This window comes from Podarcis vaucheri (genome assembly GCF_965113315.1).
Source record: "Podarcis vaucheri genome assembly, chromosome: 1".
Classification (NCBI taxonomy): domain Eukaryota; kingdom Metazoa; phylum Chordata; class Lepidosauria; order Squamata; family Lacertidae; genus Podarcis; species Podarcis vaucheri.
In genome coordinates, this window is record NC_138759.1 from 84,451,134 (window position 1) to 84,464,159 (window position 13,026).

Sequence of the window (13,026 nt, forward strand, 5' to 3'; positions counted from 1 at the left end):
GCCCAAGTCACAGAGGAACAGGGAGTAAAATGAAGGCCACTTTGTCAAAGTCCAACACTCTGTCCAATGCACTCGACACTCTCCACACACGTCATTATGCTGGCTATCATTAACCTTGGAGCTCAAATCAAGGTTCTAGAAAATGACTTTTTGTGCTCCCTTTCTTCAGCTTGGACGGGAGTCTCAGAGCAGGAGCATTATAACTGCACACTGCACACATGAGTAAGCTCACCCATGCCTTCTCTCAAACATTTTCTCATTTGAAAGGGAGAAAGTCACAAGTTTACTAGGATCAAATCCATGCTAGACCTATAGAAGGAGGTTGCATTGAAGAATAATTCTTGTGCTTAAATGACCATTTCTTCTGTGGGGGGCGGGGCGGATCTTCTGATAAACATCTGCTCAAACAAATACCAACTGTGCTCAAAACTTCCTTTTCAGATTCCGCATTCGGTTTTTCCAGCACACTCTGGCCATTCTCTTTGCCCTTTCAGAAGCAAATAAGGACCCCGGCTTAGTACAGAATATCACCCTGGGCCTCCAGCTTTATGACTCATGCATCTCACCAGCCAAAGCACTGAAAGGTGCCCTTTCTTTTTTATCAGGCCCACAAGAACTGGTGCCCAACTTCAGCTGCAGCTCTCGGCCTTTGCTTCTCGGTATCATTGGCGCAATGACTTCCCCAGAGTCAGAGCCCATAGCACAAGTGCTTTCCCTCTACAGAGTTCCTCAGGTAAGCAGTGTACCTAGGAAGATCAATTATATATCCTGCTAGATGGTCTCAGTTTACAAAAAGTAATCAAATGGGTTTGACAGGGTAATTGTAAGAATTGCTGTAGACATATATACATGCACACACATTTGTGTGCTTTTCATTCTTTCTCTACAGCTGGAATGTGTTAATTTAGCAGAACGTTTTGTCTGTGTGATGGATAGAGACCTTGGACTTTCTTATCAAAATCTTCTTCCAACTTAAAAATGAAATCTCCATCTCTCATTTGAAGAACTGGGAAAGTGTCCTTGCTAACTAATTTCATCATACCCTGGGTGCTAAATATAAGGAACATTTCATCAGTACTGTATATGGCACAGGTGGAGTCTGCTGAGCTGCTCAGGGTGCTCCAACTCTTAATTCCAAGCTCTCTGAACATCTCCACGCTCTGGTCAGCACAGAAAGAGAGAGAAGAGATACTGGCAACTCACATAGTTGAACAGAGAATGTAAATAAAGCAACTCAGTGCTGCAGGAATTACCAGATGAATGGAAACAGAAGACAGATTTCAGCTGGCCAGCCTTGGCTTCTGTATTATTGTGCTTCCTGGTAATGTAGGGATGCAGATGACAGATTTTTAAGAAGTTTGTTAGGTGTACCATGCTGCAATCTATATACCTGCCTGCCTGTAATGTCAGTCAACATAATATTGTTACGTGATGCTGTCCTAGTATAGCTGTTGACATGTTTCATCCTAAATGTGTGCAGCGCAGATCTATTAATATTTACTCAGAAGGCTCACAGAATTCAAGGGGAGCTCCTTCCTCAGTAGTTGTGCTTAGGAGTGCAACATAACAGTTTACCGTAATCCTTTGACTTATTTTGCGAGCATCTAACATGCCCAACCTATTTTTCCTCTATCTTCATCAAGTTCTACTCCATCTTTGCAATCACTATACAATATTTATTCTTCCTTTTACATCTCTCCTACTCATCTTCCTTCAATTTTCTTTTTCACCCTCTTCATTCTACTGGAACTTAATAATCTTGTACAAACCCCATCTTCCCTCAGGCTTTTCCCATACCCATCTATTTTAACATGTTATTAATGTCATTACATTCCCTTTGACTTTACATTACATGCAAACACAGATAACAAAGCACAGGCAGGAGGGGAAAAAGTAGTGGGCAGAAAAATGATTAAGAATATTCTCTCTCTCTCTCTCTCTCTCTCTCTCACACACACACACACACACACACACACACACACACACACACACACACTTTCCTGCTCCAAAATAATTTTCCTAAAGAACAAAAAGAAGAGTGAGAAGGCTTGGTGGATTCCACTGCATATCTCTCTCTGTGTAATGTGTAGTTCAGCTCTGATATTTGCACTGCTTTCATCTCAACACTTTAAAAAAACTGCTGGGAAGTTTCCTTTTTCAAAAGTGCTACTTTTTCTTCATCATACTTTCTTTTGACTTGGTGCCTTATATTCTGTTTTCCCTTTCTAACTCTGTAGCCTCTACTTTTCTCAGCCATCGTATCTCCTTTGAGCAAGGACAGCGCCCATTTGCTCCATGAGCCATATTTACCTACTGTAGTCACTTAGCAACACAGGAATCTGCCTTATATTGTGTCAGACCATTGGTCCATATAGCTCAGTATTGTCAACAATGACTGGAGTTGCCTGGAATTAAAAGTGGGACCTTCTGCAGGCAAAGCAGCTGCTCTACCGCTGAGCTGCATGGAAACATTATTCATTTTATTATTGAGAATGATGGTGATGTTCAACTACTGTGTATCTCCTTTCCTTGTGCATTCTTTTAAAACGCTGTTATGAAAAGGATGCTTTATTAAAAATCCATGACAGAATGGCAAGTTAGGACAGATAAGTCTGAAGAGAGCAGGCAATAAGGAATAAGGTACAAAATACTGAAAGAGAATCTGTGATTCCCTCTTTTATCCCTCAGATCAGCCATGGTTCTCAAGATCCCAAGTTTTCTGACCACTTCCGTTTCCCATCATTCCTTCGTACCGTGCCTTCCAGCGGCCACCAGCCCTCTATGCTCTGCCAGCTTCTGCAGCACTTCAACTGGACATGGGTGGGTGTGGTGAGTTTTGGCAGCGATGCTGCTCAGATGGAGACCGTTTTGAAGAAGGAGTTGGGCCAGACGGGGGGCTGCCTTGCCCTGTCCAAAACAATCCATGACCCCTATTCCCGGCTGGAGATGAGTGCAGCTGCTAGGGACATTGGGAACTCACTAGCAAGTGTTTTCGTGTGCCACTGCTACAACATCCACTTTCAGCTGCTTGCCGGGGCTCTACAAGCACAAAACATTACCAGTAAGACGTGGATCTTGACAACGAGCCTTGCTGTGATCCCAGAGATGTTCACCAAGGAGGCGTTACAGCTCCTGAATGGGAGCCTGGATCTGAGGATTCATTCGGATAAAATCTCAGGTTTCGATCATTTCCTGACCACGCTTAGCCCTGCTGCTTATCCCAACAGCCATTTGGTGAAAGTGCTTTGGCAAAATCTGTTTGACTGTGTTTGGCCAGGTTTAGAAAAAAACGATGGAAAAAACACCCCCCGACTCTGCACTGGGGTAGAGCAGGTGGGTACCAGCCACTTGCTCCTCTTCGATCTAGAGAACTGGGCTGCCACATATCAGGCCTATCTTGCAGCCAGGGCCTTCATCACAGCCTACCACAACATGATCTCCTGCATATGTGACAGAGGGCCCTTCACCCAGGGAAGGTGTGCCACAACGAAGCATTTCCAGCCATGGCAAGTGAGTCAATTGTTCCTCTCCTTGTCTAGACTCAGTTTCTGCTTGTGTAGAGTTAAGCAGAACTGGGTTCTAGGTTGGAAGGACTTTAGAAGTCTTAAATGTCCTAAAAGTTACAAGAAAACATTGCTAGCAAGGAGCAATATTCTTGGCAGAGTCAGGGCCAGAGAGAGGACATGGGGCAAGAACTCGAACCAAGCATGCCTCCCCCACCCACCCTGCCCACTTAGTGGAAATGTGCAAACACACGCACACTGGGGTCAGCTACAATACAACCGGAGAGAAAACCAGTCCATCTATCCATTCCACTTGTCTCAGTTAGATATCTTCCTATCCAGTCTGCACCACTTAATACAGCTTAGGACTGGGATCTTCAATATGGATGAGTGCAACATATGCCCAGATCTTAAGGTGGCTTCGGGTTGGGCCATTTGACTTTTCCATGTTGTACCAATAAATCTCATATTGAGGGATCAGGAAGCAGAAGGGAGAAAGAACTCCAAGGCCGCTGCTTCTTATTGAGTGACTTGGGTAAACCAAGCAACTTCCAGACGTGTAGAAGTTACATGTGCTTCAATCTGTTTTTAGCCCACTGTTGATTTTAATTAGTTTTGAATGTTTTTAAAATACCTGTTTTTGACTGTCTTTTATTAATAATTTTATTTCCCTGCTTTTATTGTGTAAACTGCTTTGATGCTCTATTACAATCAAGTAGCGTATAACTGTTGTTAAATAAATAAATGGTAAGCCGTACCTGATTGATACTAGAGTTGTGTGAAAATGGCCTTCTGAAATCCTCCAGCTAGAGCTCTCCATATCCCCTGCCCGCCAACTGACCTGGGTTGACTTGGGGAACATCCAATCAGGATTCAGCCTCAAATCAGTTAGGGTCTTCAGAAACCTATATGGTAGGAAGCAGGGAGGAGGAAGGAGATCCTGGGTCTCCTTCTCCTCCTCCAGACCACACTGCAGAAAACAGGGGACTTTAGCTCTAGCTCTTCTGGGTGCTATTTTCCAATGTAACCTGCAGGGAATGTGATGGCAATGCAGACCCCTTCAGCCAGCAGGATTGCCCTCTTGGTGGGTGCCTCCTGCAATACCATTGTTCCAAAGTGGGTGGCAATATCTTCAGAGGTGTCCAAACTGGTGAAGTTTGAGATGTTTTGGTCCAACGTATTGACTCAGCACCTGAATTCCAAATGTAAACCAAAACAGGTGCCTGCATCTTGGGAATTATCATGTCAAATTTGGCAACAATATCTCAAGAGGTGTTAGGATGAATAGAAAACAGATGGGCAGAAAGACAAACCAATTTCTAAAATATATAGTAGGAAAAAAAAACATGTAATGCTTTCCCTGTAGGAAAACACATTTCTGTTGGTTCCCTGATGCCTGTTCCTGTCAAGACTATTTTATGTTTCGTGTTTTACTATGTTTTTATATGTGCTGTGAGCCGCCCAGAGTGGCTGGGGAAAAGTATAAATAATAAAATTATTATTATTCTCATCATCATAATCTGAATTAATCAGGTTATATAAGCAAACACACACACACACACACACACACACACACACACACACAATCAGTTTCATATAGAAACAGCCACTTCTTCTGATATTTTAGGTCCATCATTACCTAAAGAATATCAACTTTACCACTTCATCAGATGAGATTTTTTTCAAGAATGGCGAGATTCCGGCTACATTTGATATTATGAACTTGCAGATTTTGCCCAATGGCTCTTACAGGGCTGTAAAAGTTGGAGTTCTTCGTTCCAGACCTCAGCTGAGGAAAGAGCTTCTGATTCATGACAATGCCATTAGGTGGGCAGGGGGCCTTGCTCAGGTAAGTTCCTTACTTGTATTGAGCCTATCCCTATCTCCCTTCTCTAATGAGGTAACATCAGGCCTAGAAATTATGGAGCAAACAAAAGCATTTCTGCTTACTAGGCAGACTGTTCTCCCTTCTCCACCCTGCATGTTCTGTTTGAGGGGGGTTCTCTTTGTGGGATGGGTTTTAATGGGCAGGAAAGGGTATGTTAATTGCAACTTATCCCTCCAGGCTCCTACACAGGTTTTAAAATCCCACCCTTGCCAACAAAAATTTAAAGCTTAGAAATTAGGCTGGAAAACCTTGTTTTGAGCAAAACCAGCTTCAAAGCAAAGGCATCCCCCTTCTTACCCCACTTAATAAATAATAAGGCAGCAACTTGGGAAATAAGTTTAAAAATATGATTTACTTACTTTATAATCATGCATTGGTTGACACTTGATAAGGTTTGATTTATTACTATGTTGACTGACTGAGTGATTGAATCTAATGGCAAAGTGGCTGAGAAGGCTGGAGGCAGGCTGCTTTATATTCCCAGGGAGCAGACCCAAGTGAAGCCTACAGGCTGAGTTGGGTCTGCCTCCTGTGAATGGCCTTTCCCTGTAGCCTGCCTACGATAGGCCAATTTGTGGGCATGCTTGAATCCATAGCTCTAGCCAGTGAGGAAGGCTTGCTGACCTCCCCTGCCAGCCAGGAACTGACCCATCATTTGATCTCTTCGTGTGAGACAGTGTCAGTCCCGCACCTGGGGAAGGTAAGCAGTCTTCCATTTCCTTTTTCCTCCTAGGTGCCTCGTTCAATCTGTTCAGAAAGCTGCCTGCCTGGATATAGGAAGCTGCCTTTGCAGGGGAAGCCACACTGCTGCTACAGCTGTCTGCAGTGCCCCCATGGTCAGTTTGCCAGTGGAACAGGTAAACACCACTTTAACAGACACTGGGTTTTCAGGGGCTGATGATTACCACTGGGCGGGCAGCCTCCCCAGCCACATCCCCACCCCAGTATCCAAGACAGTAACAAGATGCATCCATTAGAGGTCACACTCTGGACAGCAGTGGTAAAAAGGACCACTTCTTATATATGGGACAATGTCCTGTATCAGGCCCAGGCCCACGAGAAGGCTTCTGATGCAGGGGCAGGAACATGTAGCCTTCTAGATATTCTGGGATGCCAACCTAACAAACCCAGGCAGTATAGCCAATTATCAGGAATTGTGGAAGTTGTAATCCAGCAAAATCTAGAGGATCACATGTTCCCTACCCCTTCTTTCAGACTGGCACAGAAGGCATCATTTTGCTCATGGTACTGTTTTTTATATCAAAGTCCCACAATGACAGGACCAGCAAAAATGGCACATGGTGCAAGTTTCCTTTTGAGGGGGGCTGCTTTCCACTGCTTTCCACTGCATTTCCACTAAAGTAATGGGACTTACTGCTTATAACAGATGTGGGGAACACTCCTGAATTGTTTCCAGCACCAGTTAACCAGGGAGGCATGCAAGGGGATCGCAGAGATTGTGATTGTGTATGAGTGTGGGAAAGAATGGGTGCACAGGCTGTATACACATGAAAGTGTGTGTGCAGGCTGGGGAGGGGGAAGAGGCACACAAGCCCCACCCACAGCAAGATACAGTCCTGCCCACACTGGCATGCAACCCTGACCCACTGCCACATGCAGCCAAAAATGTACCTTATAGGAAATGAAGGCTCCCTCACCAAGTCCTTCTGAGTGGCAGAGGCGGCAAATAACTAAATTACCAATGCGATCACTGTAGCCACTGCATGACTCTATCCCCAATATTATTGTGTGCGATTGCCATGCCCTCAAACAAGGGTGGGAGAACATGTGGCCCTCCAGATGTTACTGGGCAACAGCTCCCATTCACCTCAGTATGACCAGTGATCAGGGATGCTGTGGGTTGTCGCCAATCAGCATCTGGAGGGCCACAGACACTGGCGGAGGAAGAGGAGTGTGGGGGGAGCACACCGCCCCTGGCAATGTGATCCTGGTGGGGTGCCATCGCAGCTGCCCCCCCACCCGTGGGGGACGCCACACCCCCACAGGCTGCGTGCCACGTCCCCGGGACACATACCAGCCCCGCCCCTGCCTGCTCTCCACCCCCCCGTGCTGGAGCATGAAGCTCCGCCACCGGCCACAGATTCTCCGTCCCTGCCTTTAAAAGAAAACCCCTGTTCTGCATGCTCCTCCCTTCTAGACAGTGCCACCTGTTGGGAGTGCCTTCCAGGACAATGGCCCAATGAGCAGCAAGACAGATGCATCCCAACCATCATTGACTTCTTGTCCTACACGGAAGTTTTGGGTGTGGTGCTGGCAACCTGCAGTTCCCTTTTCTTCTTGCTCTCGCTGTCAGTCTTGGGTATCTTCATACAGCATCACAACACCCCAGTTGTCAAGGCCAACAACCGCAAGCTCAGCTACCTCCTCTTGACCTGCCTGGCTCTCTGCTTCCTCTGCCCTCTGATGTACCTTGGGCACCCATCGCAGCTCACTTGTTCCTTCCGCCAGGCTGCCTTTGGCCTGGTCTTTGCCATTTGCCTCTCTGCAACCCTGGCCAAGACGGTGACTGTGGTGATGGCCTTTGGAGCTTCTAAGCCTGGCAGCTGCCTCCAGAAGTGGGTGGGTTACAAGCTCCCTGGCGCCATCACTCTGGGCTGCTCCCTTGTCCAAGCTGCTGTATGTATCTGCTGGATAATGGTTTGCCCCCCGTTCCCATCACAGAACCCACTACATGGAGGGCCTCTTGTGACCCTGGAGTGTGACAAAGGCTCAGTTGAGTTTTTCTACACCATGCTGGGGTACCTGGGCCTTCTAGCCACCATCAGCTTAGGGGTGGCCTTCCCAGCCCGCCGGCTGCCAACAGCTTTCAACGAGGCCCAGCACATTGCCATCAGCATGCTGGTCTTCACTTTCGTCTGGGTCTCCTTTGTGCCCTCCTATCTCAGTGCCACAGGGAAGTACACAGTGGCCGTGGAGATCTTCGCCATCCTGGCTTCTGGAGCTGGTTTGTTGGCTTGCCTCTTCTTCCCCAAATGCTACATCATTATCTTGCACCCTGAGAAGAATAACAGGGACAACCTTATGGGCAGACAACTTCCACGCAAAGGAGACTTTGCTTATGCTGCATAAGCTGCAAATGGACAGCATGTATATTTAGGAAAAGCGTTTCTGTCCCACTTTTCTGTTTAGCTACACCAGGCCTGGGGAGCCAGAAAGAGCCCCTTGTAAAGAGCACAGCACCTAGAAACACCGATGGTCAGCTGATCTCTGCTTCAGAAGCCCCTGTTGGCCTAGCCCAGCCATCTTTTTACCTGTCCACACTTGATGTCATGTATGACATCAGCTGTAGAGGCAAGTGAGCGTGTCTTGGCAAACAAATAGTGGGGGGAGGACCTAGTGTTTAGGGAAACTTTTAATGTTTGACAAACTATTGTATTTTAATATTTTGTTGGAAGCTGCCCAGAGTGGCTGGGGAAACCCAGCCAGATGGGCACGGTATAAATAAATTGTTGTTGTTGTTGTTGTTGTTGTTGTTGTTGTTGTTGTTGTTGTTGTTATTGGGCCACATGGGAGGAAGGGCCTTGGTTCTCAGCCAGGTGGTTTCTCACTGGTGATCTACACCCAAGGCAGCTTACAATCAGGGCAGGATTTAGGTTTGATGAGGCCCTAAGCTACTGAAGGTAATGGAGCCCTTTATATGTCCAGCTGTCCTTTGTCAACAACAAATTGCCGCTGTTTTTTGTGTTGAATATATGCTATATGGCAATTTATCGACCTAATAGGTATCTAAAGCCATTTGCACATAACAAAATATGTATTTTATCAAAGTAATTGTTGAACTGAAATACAATTAAGAAGTATATTAATAGTGAAATACAATTAAGAAGGAACATATCAATAGTGAAATAATTATTAAGCTCTAACATAAAATGATTTTTTATTCATAACAAACTGAATAATGCAAACACATTGGCATTTGGCAATAACAAAAGTTCCTTTAAAAATGAGCCAGTGATATTTTAGGGAGCAGGCTAGCAGGTGGGGGCCATTACTTATATCATAGGAGCCTACACAACACAAAACACTGTTGCTGTATGTAGGTTTTATTCCATTTGTTTTTTCTTATATTTTGCAAATGTACATCCAGGTGTTTTTTTCTTTAATTTTTTTGGGGGACCCAAGAGAATGGCTTTAGCTTATACGTAAATCCGGCACTGCTTGCAACATCAACAATTAAACTACAAACAATGAGCATACTAAAAATTAAAGGTGACATTCAATTAAATGAGTCCTGTCAACAAAAGCCCTGCACAAAGACTTCTGCTTATGCAACAGGGCTTTCGCTTCTCTCCTCCCTCTGCACCCCTTGAAATTGGCTGGGCGTGGGTCCAGGATAACCCCAGAACAGAACACAGTGGGAGGAGAGAGGGGGCCATTGAATCAGGCAAGCAGAAATGGAAAGAAGGGAAGAGTGCAATGTTGAATTCCACTCTAAGCAGTTAATAGTGGCAGGGACAGCAGCACATAAATGCACAAATATCTTAGGGGGAAAGAATGGAGTTCCCAGTGGCGTAGCGTGGGTTGTCAGCACCTGGGGCAAGGCAAGTAATTTGCGCCCCTTAGCCCGTGGATTTGCGTCCCCTAACCCTAACCCCCAGATGTTGCGCCCGGTGCGGCCGGCCCCCCCTGCACCCCCCACGCTACGCCACTGGGAGTTCCCAACTTCTTTGGACTGTTTCCACTCCTTTTTGAGCGGGGTTCATGTGGAAAGGAGCAGAACTCCTTCCACCAATACCCAATATAATAAAAGTGTTTTCACAGGGACTTCGTTACCTTGCCCCGTGCTGAAAGGGAGGAAATGCTGCCATGTACATAGATATATTCTTGTTAAACTTACATTGTATTAATGTTTAAATGTTCAAACTGAAAACCAGATCTAGTCAGTAAGATGTAGGGATAATAAAGGTGTGTTGTCAGCGGTTTCACAGATACATGTCTTTATCTGGGAAGGGATTTACTTATTTAGATTTCTAGGACCATTATATCACTCCTCAGAGCAAGCAGCAATGGAGCTGAAGTGACAGAGAAGAATGTGATGTAGTGTTGATAGGAGTTCAGTACAGCTATTTTTGTTTAATCAGTTGAAATATCATTAGCTGTTATTTTGATACAGATGTATGGATTTTTTTATTTTCTTTTTAATATTAGCTGTTACACATTTTCTTCAGAAAATAAAATGGGAGGGGGGGATAAGTATGCAGTTAAGTGTCTCCCTGCCCATAACTCTCATTTGGATCAGTTACCGTGCCAACAGAAATCTTGCACCAACAGTAATTCTGAAAGATAGTTTTCCATCTATAAAAATTCCAACCTAAGGTTAAAAGGTGACAGCTTACCTGTGATCCCTCAGCTAAGCTGGGACTGGAACAAGAAGAGTGGAGCAAAGGGAGCTATTAAGGATGGTTCCCAGGTAGATAGGATTGGCTTATGTTGCAAAATATCCCTCCAACCCTCAACCCCCCCCCCCAGAAGAAATCAGGTTGTGTTCTTGTCACGTTGCAAGCTGCTTTGTCTTGGAAATAACCCTGTATAAGGCCCCCTTCACCTCTGCATTCCGTAGGCTATAGATGAGGGGGTTGAGCACAGGGGTGACTATTGCATAAAATACTGACACCACCTTGTTGAGGTTGATCGATGAGGCCACCTTAGTACGTACATACATGAAGAAGAGTGTCCCATAGAAGATGGACACCACTGTCAGGTGGGCAGTACAGGTGGAAAAGGCATGGCGACGCCCTCCGATGGAATGAATCTTCAGCACTGTGGAGATAATGCGGACATACGATACTACAATGACAACAGAGGAAACCAGGAGCACCATCAGCGAGACCAGGAAGTCAACCGTCTCCTTCAGGGAGACATCAGTGCATGAGAGGACAATGAGTGGAGAAGCATCACAGAAGAAGTGGTCTATAACATTGGGGCCGCAGAAAGTCAACTGGGACATGAAGTAGATGGGCAGTGCTGGGGTGAGGAACCCCACTAGCCACGAGCCAGCAGCCAGAAGCATGCAAGCATCTCGGCCTACCATCTCCTGGTAACGCAGAGGCACACAAATAGCCACATAGCGGTCATAAGCCATGGCTGCCAGCAAGAAGCACTCAGTGCTGCCCAAGAAGGTGAAGAGGTAAAGTTGGGCCAAGCAGGCAGAATAGGAGATAATTCGACCACCAGGAGATCCAAAGCTGGCCAGCATCTTGGGCACAGTGAGGGAGGTGTACCACATGTCCAGGCATGAAAGGTGGAGGAGGAAGAAATACATGGGGGTGTGCAAGCGCCTTTCTGTTGCCACCAGCAGAACCAGGATGGCATTTTCGGCCAGGGTCAGCAAATACATGACCAGGAAGAAGGCAAAAAGAGGCAGGCGCCCCTCGTTGATGCCTGTGAAGCCCACCAAGACAAACTCTTCCACAAGGGTCCAGTTCTCATGTTGAGGCTGCATCTAAGAGGACCGGCACAGCATTGTTAGGCTATTGTGCCCCATGGATAAAAGCAGGAGGTTAATTCTAAACATTCAGATCTTGTGTAGATTTTATTTTTAAAAGAAGGTATATTCTGTCTCTCTTTCACACACACGTCATTTATTTTTTCTCAGTTTTTCTAATTCCCCTTTGCACCAAGAAATGACCAAGGCAATGTGGCTAAAGAGCCAATGTGGATCAAGTATGTAGCACATGGAACAACCAACAGCTGCTAACCAATCAACAGCCACTAGCCGTTATCCCTTTGTTCTACCTGCTGAGAATTGCAAGTGGAGAGGGCGTTCAGCACTGTTGTGCTCAGGCCTTCCTACAGGCTTCCCATAGGCATCTGGCTGACCGTTGTGAGAACCAAATGATGGACTAGATGGGCTTTTAGTCTGATCCAGCATGGCTTTCCTTATGCTAAAAAGAAGCTCTGCCACTGAGCTAATGTTAAGTCCTTGTGTTAACTCTGGGCCACTTACAACAACCCTGTAGTAAGGATTACAACTAAGGGAACAATCCAAATGATCTATGGACGCTTCTCTGAAAACTTTTCTGCACAACAATGGTGGGGTCTTAGAAAATGGAGGTTCCTATTCTCACAAGGTTAAAGGGAATTATTCCTATAGACCTTAAATCATCCCTAAGAATGGGATGACTTCCAGACTGTCATTATTATGCAGGAGGAATTCAAGACATACTATAAATTTAGGTTTGGATTCAAGTTCTCTGTCATCCTAGCACAACAAAGAGAGTCATGCGCCTTCTAGGGTTCTGTTATGGCAGAAGTCAGTCACCTGATGGTTTATTTGTAGTACCTTTGGTGTAAAGTGAGATCCATTAACAGGATGATCCTATACATGTCTACTCAGGGTTGAAGTCAATGGGGCTCACTCCCAGGAAACCAGTTACAGGATTTAAGACAGAATCTTACTTTGTTTCATGGGCTCACTTCGTAGCCATTAATGGTGTGCAGCTGGTATGGGGAAGCGGTGGACCTCCAAATGTTGTTGGACTCCCATCATACCTGAGCATTGGCCGTGCTGGCTGAGGCTGATGGGGGATTGGAGTCCAATAGTGTTTGGAGGGTCACAGGCTCCCCACTTGTGGCATCAAAGAACTCACCCCTAGCTAGAGCCCACGGATAACT

General features: G+C 45.7%; 2 protein-coding genes across 2 annotated transcripts; one reads left to right on the top strand and one right to left on the bottom strand.

The window, feature by feature from the left end:
• Window positions 1-673: 673 nt before the first annotated feature.
• Window positions 674-8,481, top strand: LOC309517178 (extracellular calcium-sensing receptor-like; the record flags this gene model as incomplete). The annotated part of the gene is made up of 4 exons (XM_082196263.1): window positions 674-733; window positions 2,689-3,510; window positions 6,125-6,248; window positions 7,550-8,481. 4 exons carry the CDS (start codon window positions 674-676, stop codon window positions 8,479-8,481), a joined length of 1,938 nt encoding a protein of 645 aa, XP_082052389.1.
• A 2,422-nt stretch (window positions 8,482-10,903) lies between these two features.
• On the bottom strand, window positions 10,904-11,854 carry OR6Q1 (olfactory receptor family 6 subfamily Q member 1; the record flags this gene model as incomplete). The annotated part of the gene is made up of 1 exon (XM_082196274.1): window positions 10,904-11,854. One exon carries the CDS (start codon window positions 11,852-11,854, stop codon window positions 10,904-10,906), a length of 951 nt encoding a protein of 316 aa, XP_082052400.1.
• Window positions 11,855-13,026: the final 1,172 nt, after the last annotated feature.